This window comes from Zonotrichia albicollis, chromosome 16 (assembly GCF_047830755.1).
Source record: "Zonotrichia albicollis isolate bZonAlb1 chromosome 16, bZonAlb1.hap1, whole genome shotgun sequence".
Classification (NCBI taxonomy): domain Eukaryota; kingdom Metazoa; phylum Chordata; class Aves; order Passeriformes; family Passerellidae; genus Zonotrichia; species Zonotrichia albicollis.
In genome coordinates, this window is record NC_133834.1 from 3,146,197 (window position 1) to 3,162,662 (window position 16,466).

Below are 16,466 nucleotides of genomic sequence, written 5' to 3' on the forward strand. Positions count from 1 at the left end.
TGTTATGGATTAAATGCAAGGCCGACAGAATGAAGTAGGATAAAATCATTCATCCTCCGAAATTGTCACCTCAAGGGAAGAATTCCTCTGGAAGCAGCTCATCTGAATCTTCACATCCAGACCATCAGAACTCCAGGTTTGTCAACTTCAGAACCTTTCAGTTAACATTAACTTCTCCTGTTTTAAGGCCATAAAATATCAGTGCAGGGTTTTCCCCACTCTCTCTCCCAATTTCCGTAACATCCCTTTTTTAATCAGTAAGCATCAAAACAAAGAATCAGTTTTTCTCTTTTTTATTATTATTATTATTTCTAGCAGACAATTTACATAAAATTCCCCTTTTAAGTTAGTGATTCATAACTTCCTGCAATAAACTACTTAAGGAGCAGCTTTGGTAAAGAATGGAATGAAACAACCAACCAAAAAAAAATAACAATCACAGCTGATTTTGCAACCAACACAATTCACCAAATTTAGATTCAAAAGAAAATCTGCCAAGCTGTATTTTCTCAGTGTTTCCAAATATTTCACCTTCCTCCTCCCTTTTCAGGTTTGTGCAGATGTGGGAGCTGCATTCTGTCAAGCAGTTTGTCCTGCTAGATCATGGAAATCCATCTTTACATGATTCGTAGCCCTTGGATGGAGGACTCTAAAGTCTTGAAGGAGAGAGAAAAAAAAAATCTTAATTACAATCTGCTGCAGTAGCTTGGGCTAAAGAATTCAGTGTAAATGCTAACAAAACCAAGTGAAAAACATGAATATTGGAAATTAGAATCCCAGAATGGTTTGGGTTGGAAGGGACTTTGAAGATCATCTCATTCCAGCCCCTGCCATGGCAGGGACACCTCCCACTGTCCCAGGGTGCTCCAAGCCCCATCCAACCTGGCCTTGGACACTTGCAGGGATCCAGGGGCAGCCACAGCTGCTCTGGGAATCTGTGCCAGGGCCTGCCCACCCTCACAGAGAGGAATTTCTTCTCTAAGTAAAGGATTTCTTTCTAATGCAAGAGCCAGAGACCACAACAGTCATTCCTTTCAAAATCAGCCATGTACAGGCCAATGATAGAGACCTAAAACTGCACTAAAGCAGCTCAGAGATCACCTCAACTTCTTGTTTGACTCCTGTCCCCACCAGAGCCCTCTGGCACCACACAACACAGACAATCTGCTCCTTCCCTATATCAGATCCCACTTCCCAGTTTTGGGAAGCCCAACAGGGACCTCTGTTGGCCAGGCCTGAGCAAAGCAAGCACAGACATCAATACAGCCTTTTAGCATTTTCAATATTGTATTTTCCAGCTGTTAGAGACAACTTCTTGCTCCTTGGGTAAGTTAATTCTGAGAGGACAGGGCCATGTTCTGCAGCAGGCAATGAGCAGAGCCCCATGGGATGGCAGAAGGAAGAGGCAGGGGGTTGTGTTGTACTAATTGTTCCTGCCCAACTGTGGCTGAGGCTGGAGAAGGAAAGAATTAAGGGGATTCCTACAGGGACATTAGTAATTATATTAAAAAATAAATCTGTATTATCACCATCTGCTTAACAAACTGCATCTGCATTTATGCAGATTCTTGGATCAGTTTTTTTTATGGACTTCACTAATGGTTTTGAATATTCCAGTCTGCATTTCCTGCTGCTGCTAAAACCTGGCTTGGGGCTGAGCCCCAGGAGTTGATACTAGAGATGAAAAAAAAAGAAAAATCTATCACCCAGCTAGTTCACATAAACATGGTAGTAAAAGCACATTTTTACCTTGAAATCCCAGATGGTCATTGCTCCATCGATGCCGGTGGTGCAGAATTTCCGACAATCCCGTTTGTCTATCTCATAAATAGACACTTGGCTGCAAACACAGAGTGAGAGCTCCAACACCCATTCCAGAGAGCCAGAAAACTGGGAGATTTGGGTTGAATTCTACTCCTACTCTTTGGATGGAGACATGACTATACCAGAGCCTACACTAGATTCTTGGTAGAATGCCTCAGAAAAATAAGCCAAGAAAAAGATGCTGAAAGCTCTTTAATGGCTTGGTGAGACTAAATGTTTTCCTTGAATAAAGAGAAATTGCTCAACATCCCTGGGGATCACATAACTTTTAATGCAAAGATATTTTTTTACCCAATTAACTGGAATGAATCATTTTGATTAACAGAATTGTGGAATGGTTTGGAGCAGAAGGGACATTAGAACTCATCCAGCCCCACTCCCTGCTATGGGCAGGGACACTTCCCACTATCCCAGGTTGCTCCAACCCAGCCTTGAAAGCTTCCAGGGATGGAGCAGCCACAGCTTCTCTGGGCAACCTGTGCCAGGGCCTCCTCACTCTCACAGGGAAGGATTTTTCTTTATGTTTAACCTAAATTTCCCCTCTTTTGGTTTGAAAACAGTGATACATAATAAATAAATACAAATGGCAGTAACATCTGAAACAGGAAGCTGGGATGTGCATTTCAGGTGGATTTTGCTGGCTGGATTTTGCACAGTGCCTCCAGCCTCTTGGGAACTACCCACATATTTTATATATTTGATAAGATAAGCTATGTCCAAGGTACACAACACATGAACCATGAGCAAACAGCTGTAGCCATGTCAATGATTAACCAACAGCCATGTAAATCCCAGAAACAGAGAGCTGCTAGGGAAAGACCACAAGGGATACCTGTAGCCATGATATTTTCTGAAAAATCCCTTTGCTAGGATTTTTCTCCTGAGAAGCAGAGAGAAACAAAATGTAGACAATAATTATCTGCTGCTGTGGAATGCAACACATGGATCTTTGATTGGTCCATGTTGGTTGTTTCTAATTAATGGCTGATCACAGTCAGCTGGCTTGGACTCACAGAGTCAGGAGCTTTTGTTATTCATTCCTTTCTTGCTAGCCTTGTGATGAAATACTTTCTGCTATTCTTTTAGTATAGTTTTAATGTAATACATATCATAAAATAATAAATATAAACACGGAGTCAGATCCTCATTGCTTCCCTCTTCCTGGGAGCCCTGCGAACACCACCACAGACAGCTTGGCTGTACCAGAAGGGTGCAGCTGCTAAGTGCTGGCAGAACAGGCTGCCTGAAGAGCTCTCCCTGCCCTGGTGCTGGCAGAGGACACTCACGTGATGCTGTTTTGGTGCAGGGTCTCCAGGGTGGTGTTGCGATCCTCCGTGGTGGCTCTTTTGTCCATGTTGCGGAAGCGCTCCATGGCCGAGATGTTGCGCTGGATGCTCTGCTTGGGAATGTCCAGTTTGGACACGAAGCTCAGCAAGCCACGCTCGTCACAGTTGAAGAGCATCGGGCAGCAGTCGTGGCCCTGCAAGCAAAAACCCATCAGGAAACCTCAGCATTCCCAGCCTGCCCTTCCACAGGCAAACACTGACACAGCTGGGCACAGCTGGTTTAGTGTTATTATTAACTGTGCAAAGGATGGGGATTTCTCCCCCTCCAAAACATGACAAAACTCTGCAAGGAGGAAATAGCAAACACTTACAGCTGCCACCACGCTGTTCTCCGAGACAAAGGACACGCTCAGGAGAGGGAGGAACTCTGTTTTCAGCTGCGAAACCCTGAGCACAAGGACATTTGTTAGAGGGATTCACTGAAACCTCTCATTTTCGGCTCTAACAAAAAATAGGCACCGTTCCCACACAAGGATTGTTGAAAAAGTCAAGGTAGCTTGGCTGTCCTGTGGTGACAACAGAAGGTTGTAATTTGCAATAAAAAGTTTCAGCCTAATGAAAGTGTGCTGGAAGATCTATAACAAAGCCAAGTGTTCCAGGTGAAAGGCTAACATTACCAAAATTATGTGTAAACAGGGGCAAGAGTTTAAAAGGAATAACCCCAAAAATGTCTGTATTAATAAAGACATGAATTTCATTTAAATATGAAAAACACTTGAAACTTTGACGCTTGACATCTTTGCAGAGGCAAAAAGCCTTGATGTTCATTTAAGTCAACTTTTGCCATTAAATGACAAAGATTCTTAAACACTTTATAATGAATGATATTCCCTGCCGGGTACTTATACAACTGTATTGATCAGAACCACAATTCAAAATTAATCCCAGCAATGCCTGGATGATCCCAGACACTTCTGCTACCAAAACCTATGGAGGATCTCATCCTTCCTGGCTGGAGAGCCAAGGACATTACAAAGTCATGCAGATCAAGAGGAGCAGCAGAAGGAGCAATTGTTAGTAAAATATTTTGTTGGACTGGAAGGTGTAAGTTGAAACCTTGCATCAGCAGCATCTTAAGGACAGATGTTGAAATTAATATTTCATGAGCTTACTTTCCAGCTTCTGGTTAGGAATGTGGTCTTAGTGCTGCAGTGAGCATGGATTCTCTTTGAATTGGGAATAATGTCTGGAATATTGCTTGGATTTGCAAATTTTTTTTATATTTGTATATTTGTGTATTTGTATATTTGTAATATGCAATATTTTGTATTGCAAATATTGTTTTGAAAAAGGAAATATTGTTTCCCTGGTTACTCAGTGGAATATACCTTTTCTCCTAAATGCCTCTTTTTTCCCCCCCAAAATAAATCGGCTATACTTTCACCAAAGAACTCTTACAAAGAATTATATAAATTATATAAATTTATATCTGTAAATCTATTAAATTGTATAAATCAGCTATACTCTCACCAAAGGATTCTTACATGGAATTTAAATTATATACTCTCAAATTCACAGAAACAAACCTTATTTATAGAATATTTACATAAGCCTCAAAGAGACCTGGAGCCTACAGTAAAACAGGCGACAGAGGCGCGAGCTTGCAATCCCAATATTCCACGTGGAACCACGGAATTATTAAGGTTGGAAAAGACCTTTAGGACCCTCAGGCTGACAGCAGCAGCCAGGGGATACTCACATCATGTTTTTGGAGGCATCAGCCACGGACACGGTGCTGTCATGGCTGACCCAGGCCAGGCGGTTGCCGCTGGCGGAGAAGCTGACGCTGTGCACCCACCCTCCGCTGCCCGCGCCCCCAAACTCTGACATCAGCTGCCCAAAAGGCATCTTGGAGCCCCAGGGGGTGCTGGCTGGCTTTTCATCCACTTCCTTAATGTAAGCAGAGAACACCCTGCAAATAAAAGGAATCTGGTGTGAACAGAGAGAGAACAAAGCTCCAGGGAGCATGGGGTGCGTTTCATGTTGGAAGGAGAGAGATGGGTCCTGATTCTCCCAAAATGAAATATTTTGGTGTCTTCGAACAAGCCTGGAAGCAGCAGCACAAAGGGTGTAAAGCACACAGGTTTCTCATGAATGCTGTTCTTGTAGCCCTCTCTCCTTTTTCCAGAAGATGGCACAAAAATACATGTTGTCAGTGCATTTTTCCCCGTGCCAAGATTTCCCTTTCATCCTTTTGCAGTGCCAACAGCTCTCCAGAGTCAAGCCTTCAGCTAGAGAAAACCCAGGAATGGCACTGTATAATTAGAAGCTAATACAAACACCTACAAAATTACCCACTTTTTAAGAACATTCCTGTTTTAGCAGGATTTCAAAGAAAGAAATGTGATGTTCTAATGCCAGCAAAGGAGCTCTGAGCCACCTTCTTCCGGCTCATTATTGCAAAAATGCCTTGAAAACCTGAAATACTGCAATGTTTTTACAGAATTTTTTTTCCCCAGCGCTACAGTTTTTAAGGTATGTTTAAATAGAAAGCCTCCCCCTTTCATCAAATTCCTTCTGCATGATTCAGACATGCCACAATATGGTGTTCTTGACTGTTACCATGGAATTTAATGGGACGTCACAACCATAGGATTTGAGTCCATTGAACAGGAGGAGCAAGGCAGCTACACCATGCTACTACCAGAGGGAAAAAAAAAATCAGTGTAAATGAGAAACTATAATCAAATATTCATGGTTGCAGTCACACACAAACAGGAATTATTTTATAGTGAGTTGAAGAAAATGTAGCCTCCCCTTCCCTGTTTTTGTATCTTTTGTGTGTGTGTGGGGTAAGCACTTCCAAAGGTACCTATATTCAGCTTATTTCAATAAAGCTGCTCATATGGAATGAGAAGGGTTTAACTGCAGCTATATTAGGTACAGATTTTCAGGGAATTAAGTATGGATATATATTTGGCTCTATTAGTTTAAATATAATCTAATGATAATCCTTTAAAAATCTGAATTTTATAGAGCTACCTAAAAGGATGGTCTCTTAATGTATGGAAGTAGGACAAGATGTTTAAAGCAACAGCCTTTGACACAAGGCAGGAAAATCATACCTAAGTAGGGAAGACCTTGAATTTAACTGTTACTTAAAAATATAAGAAGTCTTCCCCCTTATTAAAGTCTCCCTGTCTTTTAAAACCAAAATCACCTCAGCTTGAAGGCCCCAGCCTTCAAATGTTGGGAAATGACTTTCATTCCCTCAGCAAGAACATAAAATCATACTAATGTGTGCTTGTAGCTATAGATACATATGTATTTCAGATAAATATAAGGGGAGCTCATTTATCTTGGCCAAGCATCAAAAATCTCTGCTGAATATCCAGCAATTTGCAGCCTCCTGCCCTCCATTCCTTCCCCAAAATGTTTCCCATTTAGCTGCTCATTACGTGGCAGTGGCTCTGGCAGATCCATTTCCTAATTTCTACCAGAACAGGTGCACACTTCAGGTAGCTTTATTTTTTTAAATATGGAACTGAAGGGAGAACTGGAATTCTAGAGATCTGTACTCCTCATTTACAAAAGAAAATAGTTTTTCATGGTTTTGGGGAAGAAACAATCCTAGAATCCAGAATGGTTTGGGTTGGACACAAACACACATTTCAGGTCACCTATATCAAAATCCTGAGGCCCTTTATGAAACCAAATTTAAAAACTTCCACATGTGAAAAGCAGCTGTTTCTGTTTCACATCACCTATTTTGTGACAGGAAGTGAATACATACAGTTTATCTAATTTAAACTGTAAATAAGGCAGGAAAGCTGAGACAACTCTCCCCTCTCTTTCCCAGCTTCCATTTAACATCTCTCCTTACATGAAAAGGTATCAAAGGATGGGGTTTAGATGTGAGGGTTTCATTCTGACTTAAGGAATGCAATAATCAGTCCCACCTCCCCCTCCCACTCCTCCTTAGTCATTTTTAGTACACACTTTGAAGCTTAGAAATTGCCCTATTACATAAGGAATTTAAGAAAAGCAGCTTTCATTATCATTGAAGGTACAAGTGATGAAGGCAATGTGGATTCAAGCCAGGCCCTGCAGGCTCCCCATGCAGAGATCCCTGCAGTGACCCCAATCACTCAGCACAGAGCAGTTTGCAGGGCCCATCCCTCACACTGTAATTTCACAATCAGTTGCAAAGTCTCCCCCATCCATCTCTCACACCAATCTGCCTTTAACAGCTTTTTTTTTTTTTAAATGGTCTTTAAAAATCTCTTCTATTGTGTTGAGTTGCAGGTGGATCAATTGCTTGACTCTGCTCCCCACAGGCAAAGGGGAGGAAACAAGGAAATCAGAGAAAAAAAAGATGGGAAAACACCTTTGGGAATGACCAGTTACTCTGAATTTTGGAAAACTGCACCATTAGGGAATTGTTTTTTAACCTCTTTAGGTTAGCAGTGCTGGTGTTCTACAAGATAACACCTGCTGATCCAACTTCAGCCTAATGATCAGCTCTCACCCTAAATGCTGTGTAATCCCCCAAATTCAAGTGTGTCCCTCAGCAGATCCATGCTGGCAAAGTCAGGACACAGCAGCACCAAAGCCAAGCTGGAAATTTTATTTTGGTACCAACAGCAGTACACAATGAGCCACCTTTTATTTTAACAGCACGTGCAATTACCTGATGAACATACTCAAGCTACTTATTTGATCCAGTAACCCAAACTGTAGGTAGATATTTTAGTTTCTCTCACCTGCACTTGAAGTCACAGGATCCTGCAGCCAGCAGGACATTGTTGGGGTGCCAGTCCAGGCTGAGGACAGTGGAACGAATGGGCTTTTTAATGTGTTTGCTCACCCACCTAAAACAAAATAAGACACAAATTTTACATGAACATGTTTTACCTGATTCCCACAAATCCATAAAGCACTCCTGAAAAAGATTCCTCCCTGTAAATGACTAAACACATCAGTTTTGGATAAAACTTAATGTCCAAATCTTTGACATTCTCTTGTGCAATCTGTGAACTTTATGATTAGCTCAATTAAACTTTCAAATATTATGAACAAACTCATTAAATATGTATCTCCTCAGCTAAGTCTTATTCCCCTTCAAGCTGATTTTTATGATGCATCAGATGGAACTCCTGGGTGTGAATTTTGCCCAGGAATTGCCAGGTCTCCTCCCCCAGTGAACACAAGGTCAGCTGGGACTGTGACTCTGAGCTAAGCAGCACTATTTCCATGGATCACCAAGCACAAGTCCTTCTCCAGTCCTACCAACAAATTTTATAGTCACATCTCTTGCCTATTGACTTTTCTACTGTTTAAAAATACAATAACTATAAAACACAACAAGAAAATGGGGGGACTGCCAATGACCCAAGCAGTGCATTCATCTCAATTATCTGCAGTGCAGTGCAAAGTGGTCCTGCTGCTGAATTCATCAATAGTGGCCTAAATATGTCTCAGCAGATTTGGTTTATCTGAACTATTTACAAACCAGTAATGAAATCTATTATTCACTTGATGGCCTTTGAGATGATGGTGCTTTTTCTTTGATTTTACTTCCATCAGACAGACAAGTTTTAAGGCTCACAATTTACAAATTATATTTCTTTAGCATATGGAGTCTTCATTCTTTTGCAGACAGGTGAGGCAGAGAAAAAATATTGATAAGTGAATATGCTGGAAAGCATGAAAGTCCAAAAAAATCTTTAAAATGTATTTTGCAGATGGTGCCATTGTTTTTTCATCTCCACATGGCAGATTGCACAGAGGACACCTGTGTTTTTGTCCTGTTTATGCAACCCAAAGGAAGAGATACACACTGATTTCAGCTACAGATGATACAACAAATGCAGCTCCAACACAAGAAGACCAGAAGCATTAAGTTTAGATGTTAAAATGAGAAAAATGTTAATGGTGGAAATATCTTTGTGATATTCCTATGTGAAATCTATAAACTGTGGTAAAAGTATGTGACAAAATGCAGAACAGGTCATGACAAGCTCAAACATCTAACAGATCACCCTGGAGATGTGACAGAATGACAAGAAATGGCCCAAAATAACAGATACAGAAGAAAGACTCCAGTGAAGGTTTCTTCATTCATTCTGGCATGAAGAGGGAGAAGAAAATATTTCTCTTTTTTCAACCATAGAGTTGTAGTAATGAAATCTTTACTCTGCAGAAATTCTTGCACTTTCAGAAAAGCAACATATGTTTATGGCAGTCAGGCAGAACACATCCACGCCAACTTGTACTGGCTGAAAATAGGCAAAGGCCTTTAGGTGCTACAGCAGAGTGAAGAGAGAGAACCTTATTCCCCAAACATTGAAGTCCACAAAAGAACTGATCCCTCAACATCTCCTGAATATTTCAGGAATTCGTAAAATCCTAACAGCATTAAACAACTTCAGCTTTCCCATGCCGACCCTAAAGACACAAAACCAGCTCACCAGTCATTTTCAGACTCAAAGTAGCACACGGATATGAGTCGAGCTCCGCTGCCCACAGCAAACTTGTTCTCCAGGGGGGACCACTTGACGAAGGTGGCGGCGCGGTTGATCCTGAGGATGACCAGGGTGGGTTTCCACACGCCGTCCTTCTGGCTCCACACGTACGCGTTGCGGTCGGCGCCGCACGTCACGATGCGGTCGCTCTTGGGAGCCCAGTCAATGCCTGCCAGTGAAGGGGGCACAGGAATTCATTTTCCACTTTATATTAAGGCAAAACAGAGATCACCTCACAGTTCTCTGTCACAGAATCCCAGAATGGTTTGGGGTGGAAAGGACCTTAAAGGTTGTCCAGTTCCAATGCCCATTCACCATCCCAGGTTGCTCCAAGCCCCATCCAACCTGGCCTTGGACACTCCCAGGGATTCAGGGGCAGCCTCAGCTTCTCCAGGCAATCTGAGCCAGGGCCTCACCACCCTCACAGGGAAGAATTCTGCCATATCTAACCTAAATCTCCCCTCTTTCAGTCTGAAGCCATTTCTCCTTGCCCTGTCACTGCAGTTCCTGATGAGCTGATTGCTGACACAGTTATTACTGTTACGTCATTCCCCTTCATCTCTTATTCCCCAGGAGCTATTCCAAGCTGTTAGGGATACTTGTTTCTCCCTCTAGCTTTCATCAAAACTGCAGATGCCAAATTCCCAGATCCCAAGGATGTGCTGGCTGAGGAAGCTCCGAGGGCTGACCAACAGGTGGAGCTCTGCAGGCCGGCCAAGGCCTGTCCACCAGCACCCTCCAAAGCTCTGACTTGTGCAAGATCCCTCTCAACAGCTGAAACTCAGCAATTCTAAAACTGCACAACCTCCAACAACATGTTGTGCCTGCTGCCAGACTGCAGCCATGATCTAAAGTTTAGATAACAGGGATTTTTGGTTAGCTGTTATCTATCTTTACGCACTGACACAATGCTTACATTTTTTCCATGCCTATTTAAGCTGTGCCACAAGAAAGGTTTACCAAGAAAAAAATAAATTCAAACAATAAAACAGAACCTTCAATAAAGCTGTCATTGCTTCTTTTCCCTCCTAGGCAATGAAGGATGCTCCCAACTGGAAAGTCTTATGGGAACATTATTTTTCATCTTTTCTCTAGCATCCTTTGGGATGCAGTCCTCAACTCTCCTGCCACAAATTATGTATCAGTGGTTTTCCATTACTACATTCAGTATTAAAAATCTCTTAAGCTCACAAACTGAAAGTGGGATAGAAGCTGTGGAAAGAATTTGCACTAATGTTATCACATAATTCAAACATTGTTTACTTCAAAATAGGTTTATGCTTAAGAAGTGAAGAGCTTGGTAGTCCAAAACTGCAGTTACAGGAGTTCTAGCACTGCCTTTGAGAGAGGGACCATCCTGTCTCTCCCTCCTTCTCCTGCCCACCACCTCCTCTCACCAGCCCTGGTGCTGTTCTGATTTAGGCCAAGCTCAGATTTTTAGCTCAGCAATGAACAAGCTCTTCCTGTGAGTGAGCAGAGGCAGCTCAGCACAAACCTGAGGCACAGAAGGACCTTGTCCCCTGTGATCAGGAGCTGCAGTGACAGCAGCTGACTCACTCCTGCCAGGGGTTACAAGCAGTTTGCTCAGTGGCTCTCCTGTGTGTAACCACAGCTTAACTCCACTCTTCACAACCAGCAGAGTGTTTCATATTCCAAAGGCTCACACTGTGCAGGAAAGCAGGGAGAGCTCTTCTCCCAAATCATGAATATTTGGCTTCCAGCACTAACAGGTACAAGCAGAATGTGTTGAGGGGACAGACTTAATTTGCAAATGCAGCCCAAGTGACTCTTCACAAAGAAGCAGGATAGTTGCACTCTTGGACAACAAGACTTGGAAAAATTGAATGAAGTTCCTGCAAAATGCTATTGGACTGATACTTCTGCTCATTAGTGTGCTGAGAAGAAAATTTGCTGCTTTGGGCATGTGCTTGTATTAATTACTTTCACTTCCTTAAGAGCACAAAGCACTTTTAAAAATATCACCATGGAAAAAAAACCCAACCCAGTAACATGAAAGACTGCCACAGAATAATCACATTTTTAAAAATAACACCTTGTGACTCATTGTGGTAGCTCTTCTTAATTTCCATTGTGGATGTACAGAGCCTGCAATAAATGTGCTCACTGATGGTCTAAGTCCAGGACTGACCACTTCATATGTACATACAGTTCTTAAAAAAGGGTATTTATTGTTGTTGGAAGCCACAAAGCAATTTTACAGTTGTATACTTGATGAAATTTTAGTACTAGCACTCGAAAGGGAACAGCATGCATCACTGTGACACAAGCAGATTACTTCAGCAGACTGAAAACGTGTTCTCATTATGTCATTAGGGATGAAAAATAAGCCATAGATAAGAAAAACTGGCTCAGTAACTCCACTGAAATGTCTGGAAATGAGATAGGGCTTTTCTTCCTAACATTCACTGCATGCAGTTCAGAAAACTGCTGCAAGGCTCTAAGTGGGAATGCCAACCTATAAAAAGATCTATTTACTCAACACTTGCAGATTTTCTGTTCAGAATCTCAACTGGGGAAAGCAGGAGGGGTTGGCAAACTTCATGTGTGGCTCAGCACATTCTCACCTGTAATGTGTCCATTGTGTTCCTTCAGCTCATGAGCCTTCACCCACTGGTTCCCACTCTTCTTGTAGATGTGCACTTCGTGGTTATTAGGGCTAATGGCAATCTCTTGAAAGAGAAAATAAAACAATCCAATTGTAGAGAAGGCTTTCTAGTAGCAAATGCTATATTTGGAAAGATTTTCCCCATCTAAAACCTCTATTTACAAATCTGAGAGCATTATATGGGCTTGTCAATGAAGGGCCAAAATCCCTGGAAAATCTCCAATAATTATGGACAAAGCACCATGGAATGGTTTGGGTTGGAAGGCATCTTTAAGATCATCCAGTTCCAACCCCTGCCATAAACAGGGACACCTTCCACTGTCCCAAGTTGCTCCAAGCACCATCCAAGCTGGGATGAGCACTGCCAGGCACAGCTTCCCTGGGAATTTGTGGGAAGAATTCTTCCCAAAATCCCACCTAACCCTGCCCTCTGGTAGCTTGATATTGCTACACATATCATGGTTATGAGTACTCTGCACAGGAAGACAACACATTTGGAACACAACAATCCACATTACTTGGAAAACTTGGCCAAGAGGCAAAGCTTTGTGGAACACCAGGAAGACTCAATTACCTCCTATGCCAGAGTTCCAGCAATAAGCTTAGAAAAAATCAGATTTGGAAGACTTGTGCTTTTTGGACCACAAGTAGAACATTTAACATGTAGAACTATGTATCTGATTACACCTTCCATAAATGTGACCCAGAACATCACCAGATCAAAAACTGACAGTAGAAAGAAAACAGCAATTGAAAAATGAGAAATTAAAAATGCAAATGAGCTCATTACTTACGAGTACGGTCTCTGTTCCAGGCATGGCAGGTGATTGGCTCCAGCAGGAACTGATGCAGAGACATTCCGAGTTAAAGAGGTTCCTATGTTGTAAAAAGTGACAAGGCTGAAAGGTGTAAAATTGAAAACAAAACGCTTCAAAATGAGAGAATTAATAAAACCAAGTTTACCTTCAATATTTACCAAGCATATTTCAGTGCAGTGCTACAATTAATTTACAGATCACAAGCTAATAAATAGGATAAGAATGCTCAAGAGCTGCCTCTGTCACATCCCAGATATTTTCAGTAGGATGATGAATTTGCATTGTCCTGCTTACATTAGCTAATTGCAATTGCCCTAAAAGCCAGATACATTTGCTGCTTTGTGTATCCTCACAGACAAGAGAGCAGGTCCTCGAGAAATCTAACAAACCTATTAATTTTACTATGGAAATAGAACAATTCAAAAAATAAATATCTAGGACAAAGGTCAGTGAACTGATTCTAAAGCCTGACTTGTATCCAGGCTCACAGGCAGCACTACAATAATTTTTTATTTTCAAGAAGTCAAACTGATGTGTAACTGATCTGCTGACATATTATTTGATAAAACCATTTATATGTATCCCAGGGAAAAATTACTGAGATTAGTAATTAACTAATTAGTAATTTCTTCAAGTTAATTATAGCAGTGAACTGTTTGATAATCAGGCTTCTGCCCCATGAAACTCTAAACATTAAAACAAGCTGAATCATTATAGTTTTTGAGTATTTGGTTTAAAAATGGCTAAATACCTACTTTTTTAAGTGATGGCTGTTACAAGAGACAGTGCTGAAGTTCTGCAATTGGAGGCACATCCATCCACAGACACAAAGCTGTTTAAAATGTTTTTATTGTATTATCTTCCATCCATTTATGCTGCCTTTGGTAAATTCAGGACATAGAATATTTTTAAAATGAAAATATTTTAGACACCAAAATATTTTAGGTATTAAAAAATAGTACTCTGTGTCCTGTATTAACCAGAGCAGCACAAATGGATGGAATAAAAACTCAAGGTCACCTGTAATAATAAAAATGTGCTCAGCTCAATACATCCAACTTGGATTGTCAATTCCTTGGGTATATTACAGTGATTTTCACACTCATTTATCACTGCCTGATGGATCAGTGCATTTTTACCCCCACATATCCCTCCTAAAAGAACCATCTCCGTGATGTCATTCCAAGACATCCACACCCATTTCAGCCTGGAATTACAACATACCCAATATGGCCATGTTGGCAGAGGGTGGAGCCTTCAGGACAAGGTAGGAATTTGGAAGCAAACAGGAAATGAATGGCAATCCAACAGAAACTTGGGACTGAAAGAAGGATGAGTGTGCTCTTAGGGAGCTCAGGAGTTACTATCACACCATCAGTTTAACAAATACTTTCAAAGTGCTGGATCTCAGAGCAGAGGTGAGACAGTTTTTCACAAATGCAAGTAACTGGAGAAACTTTTCATTTTATTTAAGGAAATCAAGTACTGTTATTCTAACAATATGCAAATTATGGGTGAATTTCAAATGTACTTGAAATACAACTTTAACAATCTGAGCTTTTAGTCCAGCTCATAATTTTAACCAGCATGATTTTTATGGTTCTTATAATAATCACATCCCACCAATCAAATGAGGTATTAAATACACACAGTCCTAGGCAAAAGAATTAATTATTTTTTGTTAATCTGAAAATGTTGCTATAATCTGGGTTACCTCTGCCCTTGGGCATCCATCATTTGAGATTCCACGTGTGGAAGCAAAACACAACTGCACAGTGCTTTTTCCAGGATCTTGCTTTAGCTCCTGCCAACATTCAGTAGCAGCAGATTTCCATATACAGGAAAAGTTCAAGAGCTGTTCCACCAACAAGGAATGCTCAGCCTTTGCTACTCTTTCCGAAATAAAATATAAAAATATCCAGTCTCATCTCCCCAAGGAATGCAGCTATTTTGAAACACTTTCTAACACAACTGTAGTATTTTATTCACAGACTGGCATTACATATAAAATATGGTCCCACCCTAACTCCTAGTTCAGGTATTTTTACTCACCTGCTCCCAAAACCTACCCAAAGGTGTATGATCCATCCCCTCCCATTGATTGAATTACTTGAGCTCCATAACTGGTTACAAGAGACTTTTCCATTTTGGTTTGGTTACAAACCCATAAAACACAACAGTGATGATAACCTCAAAAAGCAGTGCTATTTCTGTCTCCTGATAGATACAGGGCTATGCTCTTTGGGAAGATAAATCTTTAAAAAAGTTTTCCAGTTATATTTATTCCTTACTAATAGACCGACAAAATTCAGCTCATATTTCTCTTGGGAAAATGCTGCAGGCTTTATGATTCTTCACAAATTAATAACCTCAATGCCTTCCTGTCATCCAAACTCAAAATCTCACATGGGGAAAATAATGGTATGACTTTCTTACCAAGTACTTAATGCAGCTCTCTCTGAGTTTTATTTCAAATGGAAAGCAACTGACCTTGAGTTTCAATAAAAAATTTTTAAATGGAGAAAAAAAAAGGGAAATCTTGCACCTCTGTAGAGCAATTCTTTCAGTACAAGGCCTGAAAGGATGGAGGCTGGGATGTACAGCACTCAGCTGCTGTCACCTCTTCTGGGGTGAGAAATATGTGGTGAATGGTACTTGGCCATTCCTGGACAAGCAGCCAGCCAGAAGTGGAGATAGAATGTGTGCGTGTGACAGCGAGAAATGGATCTTTTTAATCCTTTCCCCATCTCGGAGCACCCACACCACTTGCAAACACCTGGAAGCCAAGCACCTGCGCTGCAGGACAGCCTCCCAGCACTGTCACTGCCTCCAAGGCACTCAGCGCGGATTTCCAGGGGGGTGGGCGGCTCACATCGGGCACTTCCCGACACCAGCCACCGTTAGCAATCAGATATCAAGCAGATAAAGCCGCCGGGATGGGCACGGATTGTGAGCTGGGCCCTGCCAGCGCCGGGCACGGCGGGGGCCGTGTGGGCACAGCGGGGAATGTGGGGGGCACAGCGGGGGAAAGGGGGGACAACCCCTCGGCCTCGCCTCTCCCCGGCCCCTCAGGGCGAAGCGGCGAGCGGTGCCCACCGCCTCACCCTCAGCACGGCGCCCGCAGCCCCTCGGGGCAGCGATGCTGCGGTGCCTCCCCCCCGCGCTCCCCTCACGCCGGCGGCCCCGCAGGCTCCCCCCCGGCCGGCGCCCATCGCTGCCGCGGCCGGGACTCACCTGAGGCGGCGGGGGCGGAGCGGGACTCGCGGACTCTGGGCAGTCAACGCGACTCCGCTCCGGCGGCGGGAGAGGCCGAGCGGGCCCGGCTCTGACACGGGCGGCAGGAAACGCGCGGGGCGCCTGCGCCGCCAGCCCTCCCCACACAAAGGGC

At 42.4% G+C, this 16,466-nt stretch overlaps 1 protein-coding gene across 3 annotated transcripts; it reads right to left on the reverse strand.

The window, feature by feature from the left end:
- Positions 1–277: 277 nt before the first annotated feature.
- On the reverse strand, positions 278–16,465 carry ARPC1A (actin related protein 2/3 complex subunit 1A). 3 transcript variants are annotated; one of them, XM_074553082.1, is made up of 11 exons: positions 16,313–16,455; positions 13,834–13,910; positions 13,055–13,136; positions 12,220–12,324; positions 9,581–9,803; positions 7,874–7,981; positions 4,870–5,082; positions 3,482–3,557; positions 3,111–3,304; positions 1,750–1,840; positions 278–656 (listed from the first exon to the last, which is right to left on the reverse strand). In XM_074553082.1, exons 3-11 carry the CDS (start codon positions 13,116–13,118, stop codon positions 618–620), a joined length of 1,113 nt encoding a protein of 370 aa, XP_074409183.1. In that variant the 5' UTR covers positions 13,119–13,136; positions 13,834–13,910; positions 16,313–16,455; the 3' UTR covers positions 278–617. The 3 variants fall into 3 exon arrangements, with proteins under 3 accessions (XP_074409183.1, XP_005487475.1, XP_005487476.1); XM_005487418.4 differs by lacking the exon at positions 13,834–13,910 and having other exon boundaries at positions 16,313–16,465; XM_005487419.4 differs by lacking the exon at positions 13,834–13,910 and having other exon boundaries at positions 13,055–13,159; positions 16,313–16,460.
- Between the last annotated feature and the right edge of the window lies 1 nt (position 16,466).

Coding starts and splice junctions, on each gene's coding strand:
- ARPC1A (XM_005487418.4), bottom strand. CDS start 13,118: ATGTCTCTGCATCAGTTCCTGCTGGAGCCAATCACCTGCCATGCCTGG. Junction 3,305..3,481: donor AGAACAGCGTGGTGGCAGCT/GTAAGTGTTTGC, acceptor TTTTGCTTGCAG/GGCCACGACTGCTGCCCGAT. Junction 657..1,749: donor TGACCATCTGGGATTTCAAG/GTAAAAATGTGC, acceptor CTCTCCTTCAAG/ACTTTAGAGTCCTCCATCCA.